Source organism: Poeciliopsis prolifica, unplaced genomic scaffold (assembly GCF_027474105.1).
Source record: "Poeciliopsis prolifica strain line A6 unplaced genomic scaffold, Auburn_PproV2 SCAFFOLD042, whole genome shotgun sequence".
Taxonomy (NCBI): domain Eukaryota; kingdom Metazoa; phylum Chordata; class Actinopteri; order Cyprinodontiformes; family Poeciliidae; genus Poeciliopsis; species Poeciliopsis prolifica.
Window position 1 is genome coordinate 1,721,672 of NW_026562417.1, and position 14,951 is coordinate 1,736,622.

General features: G+C 42.2%; 1 protein-coding gene across 11 annotated transcripts in view; it reads right to left on the reverse strand.

Annotated features, from left to right (window-relative positions):
* sox5 (SRY-box transcription factor 5) overlaps positions 1-14,951 on the reverse strand; it is a 98,734-nt gene that overhangs the window by 6,740 nt on the left and 77,043 nt on the right. For 5 of the 11 annotated variants that reach the window (XM_055055503.1, XM_055055499.1, XM_055055500.1 and 2 more), the window contains 4 exons: positions 9,359-9,557; positions 5,530-5,705; positions 2,568-2,670; positions 1,165-1,338 (listed from right to left, as the gene is read on the reverse strand). In XM_055055503.1, coding sequence (XP_054911478.1) covers positions 1,165-1,338; positions 2,568-2,670; positions 5,530-5,705; positions 9,359-9,557 — 652 coding nt within the window. The remainder of the gene's footprint in view (positions 1-1,164; positions 1,339-2,567; positions 2,671-5,529; positions 5,706-9,358; positions 9,558-14,951) is intronic. The other 6 variants (XM_055055507.1, XM_055055501.1, XM_055055506.1 and 3 more) reach the window with 4 other exon arrangements.

A 14,951-nucleotide genomic window follows, 5' to 3' on the forward strand; every position in this document is an offset into this window, starting at 1 on the left:
GTAGCCCGGGTCAAATCTGTTAAAAACTGGATTCGTGTTGTTCAGACTGTCATGAAAAGATGAGAGAGAGGTCAGAAAAAAAATCAGATTTTTTTGTGACCTCAACTGGGTCACAACGGGCTCAATGTAGCTGGTGCTACATTGAGCAGCTAAAGTCTTTCCTGTGCCTACATCCCCCAGAATGCTGTGAGATTCTGGACTGGAGTTCAGTAAAATTACTGAATATTCTATCAAACGTATTATCTATTAATATTAATCATGCAGTATTTATTTATTGTACAGACCTCTCTTTCAGTGCAGTCACTGATTACCACTCGTCCTGACATTTCTTTGAAAACATGACCGTGCGGATGCAGATCGGCTACTCTGACTGATGTGTGTGATGTAGGACGCTCAGCAAACAGTTTAAACTGATACATGTGAGGATGAGCTAAAAACACACACACACACACACGCACACACACACACACACACACACACACACGCAGCGTGGTGCTGGAAGTGGCACCCGGAACGAGAACGCAAAAGAGAGCAAAAGAGGGTTAATGAGGAGCACTGCTGGGACGACAGGTACTCATCTCAACTAATGAGGACTTCACTTAACCTGCTGTCATCTCTCAGCTCGGTTGCTGCTCACAGATCTGTACTGTATGTGTGTGTGTGTGGGTGGGTGGAAAATCTTGTGCCTGTCTTCCTCTGTGTGTGTGTGCGCTTCATATCTGGTCTGAATTTGCACTTGACTACTGTATGTTTAATGGGTAAAAGCTGTCAGTGCGCGGCTGTTCTGTCTCCCCCTCTCTCTTTTCTCCCTCTCTCTGTGTTCTGCGATCTGTTAGCAATCGAGAGCGTGGAGGCTTATTAAAACCAGATTTCCCTGTGTTATAAAACGCTTAGGAGCTCTTTAAAATGTCAGGGCCGATCCCGGCGGTCTGGGGGAAATGTCAGGCGGCCTTGCGCTACTTGTTTAATGCATAATGAATTATATCATCATTTGTCGTGGTTGTGCTCTCCCCCAGCCTTTCATTAACGCCCGCTTACACAACGCCGCCGTAGTACGAAAGCAGCATTAGTTTGTGATGCGCGTGTGTGTTTGTGAGAAGGAGAGATGGCTTATATGATAAGGATGCAGCGAGCGCCCGGAGCTGCTGAAGGGCGGAAGTTTACCGAGGATCTTGCTGATGTTGGAGTTGTGCATGTCTGGGAAGGCCTGGAGGATCTTCCGCCTCTCGTCCTTGGCCCAAACCATGAAGGCGTTCATTGGCCGCTTGATGTGCGGCTCGTTGTTGTTCCTGCCACGCGTTTCCCGAAATATTCTGGAGTCCGACACGCTAGGGGAACCTGAGGAGGAAGACAATAGTCATGCAATGTAAAAAGAGAAAGTGTAGATCAACTTTTGTGCAAAGGTGAAGCACACACACTGCAAAAAATACTAAATGTTACCAAGTATTTTTGGTCTTGTTTCTGGTGCAGACATTTTAGTTTTGTCTTATTTCAAGTGTTCTAACTTACAAAAGTACTGGTTTCACAGATTACTTCACTTATAACATTGAATATAATTGCATTCTTGATTGTTTTTCTGCTAAAAGACCCAAAGGCGACAAGTTTTTAGTTTTCTGATAGCACCCATTTAAAATTTACTGGTATTTCAGAGTTTGTAATGCTGGGCAAGGTTCCCACCTCGATCTTACAACCACAAAACAACATCTCAGTAGAGTTTATCAGACTCTAGATATTTATGTTCCTGGTGGTTGGACAGAAAGGTTTGTTGAGCCTAAGCTGCCAATAGTGACTAAAATATTTCCTGTTTTACCTCACAGTGTGTGTAGCAAGAAACACACTGAGTCTTCATCCAGCCTTCTTTGTCAAAGCTGTAGATAATTCAAATCTGAATCGTCCCCTGACTGGTGAGGTTCACATTACTAGTCATGTTCAGTTTATTTTATACACCACAGTAGTTCAAAGTTCTTTACTTCATAAAAATTTAATGCGGCAAATAATTATGGAATAGCAATAAATAAATTTTTGTCAAATATAATTTTGCAGATTATTATTAATCAAATGCATTTAAAGAAAATCTCTGTTTATGCAGTTTGTTCCAAATTAGTGGAGCATAAAAGCAGAATGCTGCCTGAGTACCTATTTTGTTTGTAGAAGTATAAATATTAAAATATCAAAATATTTAAATTGAATGTTTTTTTATCTTTAAAATTTAGAAGGTGGCAAAAAGAAATAGGACTTGGATCATATTTGGACCTCAGGAAAAAAGAAAAGCAGTGAAAACTAATTAAAGACTTACAAAATCTCAAAGCTCGCATAAAATGAAAAGAATGGTTTCAGTTATATTTGTTAAACTATTTTTGGTTTTAAGTAATTGTTAAAATTAAAGTTTAAATAAAAATAAAATCAGAGTGAGATTATGCTACAGCAACAAAAGATGAATTTTTACTTCAGCATATTTGTATCAGCCGTGCAATTCATCTTTCCTTTAATGTTCAGTTTTTCTGAACGTGAGAATCCTTCATTTGTCATATTTCTGTGTGTGTGTGTGTGTGTGCGCGCACGCGTACCGTCAGAGTCTCCGCTCATAGTGAAGTCCAGCATGGCGTGGCTGAACTTGTCGTCGGCCTGCTGCTTCAGCTGCTGACTCAAACTCTCCAAGGCAGCTTTGTCCTAAACGGCACAAACAGTTCACAGCAGCAGTCGGTCAGTGTCTGAGTCACATGCAGGGAAAACATGAATGAAACTCCAAACCTGCACTTCTGACTGATGGCTCCCATTACAACTACTGTTATATCTCAACATTTTTTTTCCCTTTTGTTTTAGACATTCGAGGTGAAAATGAACAATAGTTAAATGTTATGAAAATATATATATATATATATTTCCCCCCCCAAACAGACAAGCTGCTTGACATGTGGAAATGTTAAAAGCCTGAACACACATCTGCGTTTGAGTGTTTCCATGTAGAAGAATGTTGATTTTACTCCGGTTTGGATGTTTACTGTTATGTGAGTGTGCTGCTGATTAAGTGTGTGTGTGTGTGTGTGTGTGTGGCAACTCCTGGCAGCCACCTGCGAGAGTGGAGTGCGGCGGCTTGCCTCTCTCTTGCAGAGGCCCCTGAGGGTCGACGCATTAGAGGGAGAGAGCGCGGCGCGGACGAGAGCGGGGCCACGCCGCGCGGCCCCCTGGGTATTTATTACAACCAATAAAAGGCTGATTTACTGAGCATTTACATGCCTAATGCAAGCAGCCGGCACACACTGCGCTGGAGCTCGGCTGATGCTCGCTCGCGTGCGTACACACACACACACACACACACAGGCGGCACGGCACCAGCGCCAACGTTTTACAGTTTAATTACACGATTAGGAGCTCTACCCAAAACACGGCCGTCTTCTAAAACGATGTTCCGGAAAGTGTCCTCCTCCATTTCCATGTGACCCTGGTGAGCCGGATGGCTGCAAGCAGGGAGGGCAGAATGCTAATGAAATGCATTTTATCTATTTTTTTTTTTAGTCCAACGCTGTTTAATTGTTAGAAATAATTTCCCCCTCCCCCAATAGACTGGAATAAATAGGGAAGAGGAAGAATAAAAGCTCTAAATGTTTCAAAAGTATTTCAGTTTTAATTTCTTTTGCTTTTATAAATGCATAATAACCCTCAATGGTTTGGAGTTAGTCATTTTGTATGTAAATCAGAAATATTTTAGGAGTTTTTCTCTCATTTTGCTCTAATGAAAGCCTCATTCAGTCCTCGTTCCAGGGGGGGAAAAAGAGCACAAAATGTCTCCTCACACTTTCAGATTTTAAGATTAATGCGCTCTCAGTCGCTTTGTGGAGTGTGTGTGTGTGTGTGTGTGTGTGTGTGTGTGTGTGAGAGAGAGAGAGAGCAGAGACAGAGTGGATGACAGCCTAGTCTGACATTAAGCCCCGGTACAGTACATGGGAAAAGTGGATTGAATGGCTGACATGAGAGCGGAGACACAAAGTAGTGACAAAACTAATCTTCTGAGTGTCAGGGATGCCGCCGCTGCATCCCAACACACAAAACCCAGAAAGGAACAGGAGGAGCAGGGCTGCAGAACATCACAAAGAGTCAACACTGTTTCATGAAGTCTTTACAAATCAATAACTTTACACATCTGTTTGTCTTTCTTAAACGATTTCTTGTTCTTTAACAGTCTTAGCCATTTCCCACAATGCAGAGCAATTTGCTAACATTTAATGCAGTCAAGTCTGCTGAATAACGGCTGAACAAAAATGCTCCATATTTCCTCGTTGATCATACATACAAACAGTTTTAAATGTCATTATTTATGAGAAACATTTACAGCATTTACGTTAAATTTAGTGGTTTTAAAAAGTCCAAAGAATCAAATCTTCTCATTTAAAATTGGCCAAAAGATGCTTTTCCACATTTTCACACCAACATTCTCTGAAAGATTCGTTGCTGAAAAGTTTGAATTAAATTTTGACTGAAAATAAGAGTTTCAAATAGTTTTAGCGCTACAGTTATAAAGTCAGCTGCAGTCCAATTAAACAGCTATAAAGAGCAGGATTGGGAAAAAACTATATTTGCCACTTGCAAACAATACTATTTTATATAGTGGTTTCTTTTATTTATATTAATGTTAATTAATGATTCTGAATGCAATATTTATTAGCAATATCAACATGAATACAGTAAAGCAGCAGGAGGAATAATTCCTGCTTTGATGCCTCAGCTGATTCCAAATATGTTGAACAAATACCCAGAGTTGATCTGAGCCGCTGAGGAGCCGACGCAGTCATTTCACATTACTGTCTCCCTGACACTCTGCTGTGCCGCGCGCACACACACACACACACACACACACACACACACACACACCCCTGCAGTGCGCCTCACAGACGCAGTCATTACCTCCACGCTGCCTCCGGTTTTTACCTTATCTGGCCACGTTTAGCTGTGCGAGGGCATTGTGTGCCGATTTGCCTCCTACATGCTGCGGCGGGGACGGCACACGGCACGACAAATTACCGCGCGCCGACAATGAAGACGGTCACGGCCTGCGATGACTTCAGAGGACTCGGGGTAGATCTGTTGCAGTTTTTTTCTTCTTCCTTTTTTAGCGCGCGCCGAATTTGGAGGCCGAGATAAAAGGCGGCGATTTGTATTTGTTTGTGCCGAGCTCCGGGTGACTGAGTGTAAATCATTTGTTGTGGGGAAAAAACCAAAATCCTGACACAATTAGTATTTCACCTGAGGCGGGAGCTGAGAAGATTTTTCTGATGTATTTATATGCACTGTGTATTTCTGTAAGCTGGTACATGTCTAGGAAATGAACACTAAAATGTGCGCAAAATCATTTTGATTTTTAATTTGTGAGGCTGTATAAATTGATTTGAGTTCATTTGAAATAATTAAAATTGTGCTTTAAACAAACGTTAAAATAATAGAGGAAACAACACATAGTTGCTTTTGGCAAATTTCATGCCTCAACGCTTTTAAAATCTTTGTGCGCTGAAAGGAAGACAAAAAGACCCTGACCTTGTCGGAGCGGCCGTTGTTGAGGCTGAGGTTGCTGACGGAGGCCATCTTGGCGTCCAGGGCCTGCTGCTCCCCCTTCAGCTGCTCCTTCATCTGCCGGGCCTCGGCGAAGGCCTTGCTCACCGCCTCGTGGTCGTTCAGGTAGGCTGTCGACGACAATGAAGACAACAAGTCTGCTGAGACGCAGACAGGAGGGACAATCTGTTAGCCATCCTGTTCAGCTTCTTTAATTTTCATAAGCACAAATGCAGATTGAGAATTACCAGCAAAACAAAAAATAATAAAAAAAAGAGAACAGCTTTTTTTATTATTATTATTGAATAAACACTCCAAAGTATTTACTTTGAAGGTTCTCATCTGGAACAAATCTTCTGAACCATAAGGTAAAGGCATTAACATACAGTTGATGAGAGGAGATTGCCAGTGTGTGTATGGGTGTGTGTGTGTGTGTTTTTTTTATGTACCTAACTGAAAACACTCAAAGCGACTGACCACTTTGCAGCCGAGTGGAGCATGTGAGTCAGAGTTTGCCCCCAGGAATCTCATCCCCTTCAGCAGAACGCTGTAAGCAGCGTTACAGTCAGCAGAGGCACCTCTTATTATTCTGCATGTGTGAGAATGCGAGGCGCCGCCATCTCCGCTCCCCATCGGTTAGTTCTTAACAAAGAGCCGCTGCTGCTTTATGAGGCCTTTATCTGCGCTAATCCGCGCCGCTAATGCCATCTCGGACCAGATTATCAGCTTCAGATTGGTAATGACAGAGCCGTGAACTCTTTCAGAAGTCATAACCGGAAAATCTGGACGGGAGTGGAGCCCGACAAAAAAAAGAGAAAAAAAAAAAAGAAAAAGAGAGGGTGCGGGATCAGAGGCAGGACAGAGGAGTGAGAACAGAGATGAGGAGGTGGAGGAGGGGGGTGACAGAATTGGGTGGCAGTCAATTTTAATCTGCAGTCAAAAGAAGAGGCGGCGGGGGGGTTGATAGAAATTCCTGTGCACACATGATTGTGTGATTGCTTCAACTGACAGAAATGACAACCATCCAGACCAGACGAGTGAATGTGACCCAGATAAAAGGAGGGAAAGGTTGGAGGGGATGTCTTCTGCTCTCTTGCACTGCGATAACACAAGTTCTACTTTTTTTCCCCTCTTCTCTGCAGATGCACATGGTACGTTTATGAGGAAACGTTCAAGTTGGGGGACTGCAGTTGTTCACGGTGCAGACTGAGATAAATGTGTGACGGTGGTGGAAATTACAGGCGCCTACGTCTCTCAGTCTGGTTAGAGAAAGATGGACGGATGGGAAGAGAGAAACATTCCTCCAGGTGGAGGTCTTCACAAACCGAAACACTTATATCTGGGTTCATGTTTAGGTTTACTGAATCCTAAAAGTATTGCAACAAAGCAAAAGCACCTGCTTGGGTTAAGTAGAAAAGCATTTAAGTTTTAAGCAGATACCTTAATATGATATTTAGCTTAGTTACAATAGTTCCTCAACTTTTTAATGATCGTTTTAAATTTAGAAAAAGAAATCTACATTTTCTGAGCAAGAAAAGAGTAACATGGTTTAAATAGATGTAAAACTAATAGTTTTAAACCTACAGTTAGCATGCTAGGAGCAGATAGCCTGACTAATTAACCACCAATTATTAGTTTGTGTTGCTCTGTGAAGACCAGAACAAAAGAAAAATTTGTGCAATTAGAAAGTCTTGCTAAATTTGTTATTAAAGTTTGATATGAGATACCAAGAACGCAAGATAGCAACTCTAGAAACCTATATATTTCTAAATTAATACATTTTGATCTACATTTTATTTCAACATTGTTCAAATAGCGTTAACTTGTTTACTTACAGTTTCCACCAGCTATATGTGTATATAAACACACACACACACACACACACACACACACACACACACACACACACACACACACACACACACACACACACACACACACACACTCATCAGGTTTAAAAAGCTCTGATCTTATTATAAGACATATGCGGTCTGAAAAAGAACTAGATGAAAAACTAAATGTGTTCTGCTCTCAGAAGGGTTTAATCAGGTTTCATTCTGATTCCAGTTTGAATATAAATAACCCCAAAAGGCCCTCCTAATCTGCAACCCCCTCCTCGCTCTTCCTCAAACAGATTGCAAATCAAAACGACCACCTCTGGACCCCGCTCCGATTTGTCCGTCCGCTGCGAACTTGTAAAACGGATCCTAATACGATGAGCTGGAACGCGGCGCGGCGCTCCTGACCGCCTCAAACTCAGCAGTAACAGATGGAACAATGAGCTCCTGCGTATCGGGGATCTGGCCTCCGCCGCGCAAATAATTCAGCCAGGATCACACACAAACTTAAAACACTGTAATCCATTTTTCTGAACAAAAAACATCTGGGACCGAAAATCCACTAATCTGATATTAAATCCGCCGATTTGTTGAAAAACAGTGAGATTAGCCAGAATGTCAGGAAAAAAAAAATGACTTAACTGCATATGAGGAGGAGGTTGGATTGTGTGTGTGTGTGTGTGTGAGGCTTTGTGTGAGTTTCAGTGTGTGTGCTGGTATTGTATAGTTAATGCTGGGTGTTTGCGCTGTCCTGGCTCATGTAAGAGGCTTGTCTAATCTCATTGGTGATACCTTCTGTCTGTCATGCACTCCTCTCTTTATTATTCCCCCACTTCATTGCTCTGGAAAAAAAAAAGGAAACACTAATCCTCGTCTCTCGCTCTCTCATTCCCTCCCTTCTCCTGACTCCTATGTCTCTCTCTGTCTCTTTCAGCCACTAATAAACACATAACAATGAAGCCGCCCTGCAGGCAAATAGCAGCACGGAGGAACAACACAAACACTAATTATAGCCTGTTACATATGTGTAATATTTGAACTATCAGTGCTGCATGAAAAATGGATTAGGAGTAAAAAATAGTGATTCATTTATGCCATTTTTTCTTTCTGTGTGCATGTGGTTAGGAAGGATTATGGTGCTGTCATCACAGTACTGCTAGAAACAACACTGTTCCTGTTGTTATAGAAACACTTTGCAGACACTTTTTCTGAAAAACGTTTGAGATGTCCACTTCTGGAAATGTATCGTTCTTGTAAAAATGTTTGCAGCTTAAGAAACTGAGCTTGTACATCTACGGTTTGTTTAGAGACGGACTGGGAAGCTTTGATTGGTCAAGAAGTCTCACTCGTAAGTGTTGAAGTCGTTGCTGATGGAGGTAGACGCACAGCGAGATATTTTTCACATCGGCAAATTGTTGAAAAGTAACTGTGTTCACTATTATCCCTAAAATCAAATCTGGTACCAGTGACAATATGCCCAACCCAAGAGTGCAGATCTATTTAGTCTAATTCTACTCGTTGTGCTCTGAGCTTTACTATTTATTTTACATTATATTTAGAATTCCTAATTCCACTTTCTGAACTATTTGACAGAAGATTTGTTGCAATTTAGTTTCAGTTTGACCGAGATAGTCAACCTATTGCTTTTGTCAGTTTAAGTTTCTGTATTTATTTTACATTGGCTGTTATTCTCCTAATTTTACTTTATTTATTGCACAAATTAAAGTTGTTTTTGCATATCTGAACACAGCTTGTAAAGTTATCAATAAATTTAAGTGTGCTGTACTGATGCAGAGTCATAAAATAAATGAGTTTTTCTTTATCAGATCGGTATCAGCCAACTAAACCTCATATCGATGTCGGTATGGGAAGTGAAAAAAGTGGATTGGTGGATCCCAACTTCCACTTGAGCCCCTGCTAGCGTTTGTTTCCTCTCCAGTGCTCTGCCACTGTACAGGGTAGCTAAATGTACTTACCTATTGAGCTGACTCTGGTGGACGGCGTTCCGATGCTGGAGGGCACGGCGCTGTGCTTCATGGAGCCGGCGGGACCCAGCTTGGTGGTGGCGGCAGCGGCAGCGGGAACCTGTGGGGAAGTTGGGGGGGAGTTGGGTGACTTGCTCTCGGATGCCTTCGGCTTGGCCGACAGGTTCAGTGGCTGTGCACCCTCACTGTCCTGCAAAAACCAAAACAGCACAGGTTCGCCCACCGTGACCACCGTAAGGTAATTTGGAAGCGGGGAGGCGAGGGGGACGCCCTCGCGTCTCCCATGACCAAGACCACGTGCCGATTTAGCCGAATCCCCATGCACAGCAGTCCGAGGATGAGAAGGTGACGGGGTGCATGCCACTGCCTGTCTTCACACAATAACACACACACAGACCTTTGGGTGCAAAAATACCCCCCCACTGACATTGACATGCAAAACAACGGGCCACCTATAACAGCGACGCATGCACACTCCACATGCAAGCTGCAGGATCATGCAGTACAGCTCTGCTTCTTGAAGCGCCTCACATCCAGACAATATGGCAAGCAACAACTAAATACACAGTGAGGAGGAACACCGTGGCGCCGTGTATAAATATACAGGACGCCTCCCGTCTTTCACTGAGGATAACGCAGCCTTTAAAGGTGTGAGAGCGCAAAGACGCAGCGACGTCTCAACGCATCAAACAGCGAGCAGAGCAGAGGACAGTCTGTCACTTCAAATTGCTCCTGGTCCGTTAGAGAGCAGAGACCTCAGAGAACGTCCCAGTGTGTGGAGGACGGCAGCCGCTTGCCCCAATCACACACAAACACACTGAAAGGAGTTATTTCACTTAGAAAAGCTGGCGACTTGCAAAAGTTTTTACACCCGTCGAACTTTTCCACATTGTGTCGCATTACAAGCACCATGATGCCACACTGAGGGGATTATAAACATTTATAGTTCCAAAAGTTGAAAACGTTCAACTTTTGGAACTCAAAAATGTTCTTGGTTTTTCTAAAAAATTTCTGAGATAAATCTCAAAATTTCAGATTTTTTTTTTTTATATTTATTCCATCTACAATGACCCTAATATGCCATCATTTAACCACAAACTGTATTCATATCTGATTGAACAGTTCAGTGGAAAGAAAATATGAAAATGCAGTTTTTCCTCAAACATCTGAAAAGGGTACAGTACTACTTCAGCCATGACAGGCCATCAAACTAACCAATCAGAGAAGCAGCCAAGAGGCCCCTGGCAACAATGGAGAAGCTGCAAAGAGCCACACGGGGAAGGCAGCATCATGCTGTGGAGTTAGTCCTCAGCTGAGGACCTGAATGTGAATATTAGTGGAACCATGTGAAGATGGCTCTCTACCAAACAGTGACACAGACGTCTGTCTTTTAATACCCCAGATCAGGTACAGTTACAGCAAAAGGTTATTTGAAATATTGAGCAAGGGGCAATTAAAATATATACACACTACAGAAGGGAGAAAAAAATTAAACTGAATTCACAACTAAAATCTTAACAGCGGAACAGCGCTACACATTACAAATGAAACTGATCAAAGTTTGTATTTTTACGACAGAAAAATATGGAAAATTTCAAAGGACAGAAAAAGTTGGACATTGTCTGGTGAGCTGTCATGGCAACGTAACCCCTGCTGACAACCTAATCCAATCAGGGGCAGCGTAGACGCATCACATGACAGGAAGGAAGGAATTAGATCAGAGACGGGGCAGATGCACGCACACACACACACACACACACACACACACACACACACACGCACGCCACTCAGTGTAATTAAAACTCCACAATTAAAAGCCTGATGCCAAACGAAACGGTGATGCAGCAGGTCAGGCCAGACTGCAGTCGTGTGAAAATGCAGTTCTGATTATTGAAACGTTATTGAGCAGAATTGGGGATAATTTTCAGGTGTGGCCCCATTTAAAGCTAACAGGAGAGAATAGAGACATTATTTGTATTTTCTGGTCATTAGTCTAATTGCAGCTTAAGCAGTATAGAAACCAGAATATAGTGGGATTCAAAAAGAAAGAAAGTATTGTGTGTGTTGTATATTCACTCATTAAGGCCGACTTTTCCTGATTCCCTCTCCTTGAGTCACACTAAGCCTTATGAGCCCCTCACAACTCAATTAAGCCCTTCCAATTAAGCCCCTACGACGTGTATGTGCCATCCTCTGTGTGTGTGTGTGTGTGTGTGTGTGTGTGTGTGTGCGTGCGACGAGTCCTAACCGGATTGTCCTTCATTAGGGAGGTCTTTCTAAATAGACGGAGGACCCCCAAAGATGCCTTCAGAAAGACAATGGGCCGGAGAAGAAGAGGAGAGGGGAAAAAAAGAGGAAAACGGAGCGGGAGCTCCTCAATCCTGACCCATATTACGACGGGCTTTGGCTGCAAATGCGTTTGAATATTTATTACAAATAGATAATGCCTCTGCTGCTCGTACAGTGGAAGGGGGAGTTTCCTCTCCGCGCCAAGCCAAATCCTGTGGTGGGAAGGTGGCCAACCTGCATTATGCCAGTGTGGAGGAATTAGTTTAGAGAGCGGAGCTGAGACGTTGGACAGACTTGTGTGCGTGTGTGTGTGAGAGAGAGATTGTTCTACAAGCTCTAAAGTGTGTGTGTGTGTGTTTGCATGAGGACTCTAAAGGTTTTGGAATCTTGAATTAATACAATTGTTTTTGTGTCTCTCTTGGCGGAGGAAACAGTCTCCAGCTTTGAGACAGAAAACATGCAGAGTGACAGCGAGAACCAGAGGGACACGGAGAGGGAGCAGAAGGGGAGAGATAATGTGTGTGTGCGCGTGTGTGTGTGTGTGTGTGTGGGCTGCTTCTGCGGATGCCGACATGTGCGAGTGACATCAGTGTTCTGCATCTTATTGCAGGAGCTGACGGTTCAATTAAAGCGACATGTGCTGTGCCACCACCGTTTATCCTTGTCTGCTCTGCATGACGGAGTGTGTGTGTGTGTGTGGAGGTGAGCTGTTCTATTAACTATAATATCATCCATCCATCCATTATCTTCCATGCTTATCCCTACTGAGTGCTGGTGCCTATCTCCAGTGGTCACTCTGGACAGGTCAGCATATCAAACTTTTATCAGGTTGAAGTAAATTTTAGGTCAATGATGCAGAATTACATCAGACTCCAACATTTAAGGTGCCTTGCACAAGTTATACATTATGAGCTTTTTCACTTTTAGTCAGTATACAGATACATGAGTCCTGCTTTTTAATCTATTATGGTTTAAAAAGCATGCCTGGCTCTTCATATTACACACTGTGAAACATCATGCTGTGGGGAAGCTGGTCTAGGATTTGTAATACCTGCTGCAAAAAGACTTTGATAGAGATTCAATTTGGACAACTAAACAAACAGCTAGAGATGCAGTGCTTTAGTTTGAATGGCCCAGTTAAAGTTCAGATGGAAATTCAATTAAGAATCTGTGGCAAACCTGAAATCTAGCTGAGCTTGGGTCACTTTGTAATGAAAAATGGGCAAAAATGAAAGATGGTCATGATTTGGAAAATCTTGGATTTAATATTGTTTTTATTATATTTTCATTCTACATTTTTCTGTTTGAAAAACAAAAATGAAGATACCTCTAATTTTCAGATATTAAAAGTGTTATGTTTAATATCTTAAATCTTAAACAATATTAAAACACTAGAAAATCATCTCAATATAGTTGGATTGTATTGAAACAGTAAGCTATTACCAACCATCAGACTCATGTACGTGATTGTGCTGCATGTCAGCTAAAGTGCTACATACGGCGCATCATTTTGACCTCCACTGAGTATGTGTGTGTGTGTGTGTGTGCATCGACATCCACTCTTGCGTATAAGAAAGCTTTATGCAGTCTGCAGTGATTTAAGCACAGAGGGTGTGTGTGTGTGTGTGCGTGTGTGTGTAGTGCTCCACACCTGTGCGCGTGTGTGTGTGTGTCTGTGTCTCACCCGAGGGTAAAGCACTTAAGCGGTGTGTGCCTGAGTCCAAACAGCTGTGAGCAGAGCCAGCCACAGAGTTTCTAAATGACTGGAGCCCTGACATAGAGCCCGCATGGGGAGGACACCTATGAAATATACATGTCACTTGACTGAAGACATGGTGACAGAGGAAAAGTTTTTGAGGAAGCATTGAGGGGGTCAGTGTGAGCCGAAAAAAAGAAGAAAAGGTGAATGTCTTTAAAATTGGTCTAAAACGTTGGTAAATATGCTGTCAGGGTCCACTCTGGTCAGCTCACCAGTCAGCCATTACAACTCCCTGGACTTCCTCCACCACAGGCCATGACTTTCACTGCCAGCCTGACTCTATATATATGGTAATAAGTGTGTGTGACAGCGGGGATGGTTGTGTGTGTGTGATGGAGACGTAGGCAGCGCGTCGGCAGTCAAGTCTGCAGGGAACAAAGTCAGAGATCAATCTGTTGAGAAAGGAAACGATGGGAACATTGATCGGGAATCCGGAGAGGAAAAAGTAGAAAAAGACGAGCTAAACTTTCTTGTACGAACGTCCTTGTGCGTGTTTGCCTGACTGACCAGAGGTCATGCGAGCACCAGGGAGTGTGTTTGCGATTGTGCAGGAGGCCGACCAGATATTCATAGGATTCCACCTGGATGGACACGAGGCTCCACTCGCATCACGCCCATCAGGCAGTCAGCCAAGAAAACGACACAAACTCCAACAGATCCCCCCCAAATGGACCGCGATGGGACACCAGCTGGGGTTCTGGGATGGAGTTACTCTATTTGATTTGCAGACAGGAAGTGCCTGAGAATCGTCAGGGAGCAAGTTTATCTGCTTTGTGGAAACTCAGAAAGAGAAGGAAGGAGCTTTACTGTTTACACAAAGTCAACAGAGAATTCAAAATGTTGGTTGTTAATCTCAAAAAAACACACATTTTGAAAATTTATTTTGGTAAGGCATATTTTAATCGTACATTATAGGAATTAATCCTGATTTTAGTTACTTTTTATGTTCTTTTGGGACTAGAAAATTGATTTTTAATACGTTGGTAAATTGTGTCAATGACAGCAAAGGCAGCAAAAGCTTGCACTTTATGCCCCATGTTTGACACATGAAAGCATATATTTAAGTGTCCTTTTGTACAATTATCTTCATTGAAAATGTAATTAATTAATCCATGTTGCCAGACCGCAAAAATACAAAATCTTACTCAGTATTTTTGGCGTTGTTTCTAGTGCAAATATCTTGGCACGCTTGAAATGCATCAAAACTAATTTACAACTTTTCAGCGACGTATAAGTTTCTCTTAATTAAATAATTCCTTAATATTGATTTAAAAAAAAAGTTCAACTGTCAAGATTATTTCACTTATGGGAAAAATGTTAACAATTAATCTGTCTGTTGAACTGGAACTTTTTGTTTTAATCAATCTTAAAGAATTAGTAACTTAAAACAAGCTCCAATATGTTGCTGAAAAGTCACTAGTAAGTCATTTTTGTCTTATTTCAACTGTACTAAGATGTTTCCACCAGACACTAAACCAAAAATAAAAATTGTGTTTTTGCTGTGCTAATCTATATAATATTCATCCATCTTCCTTT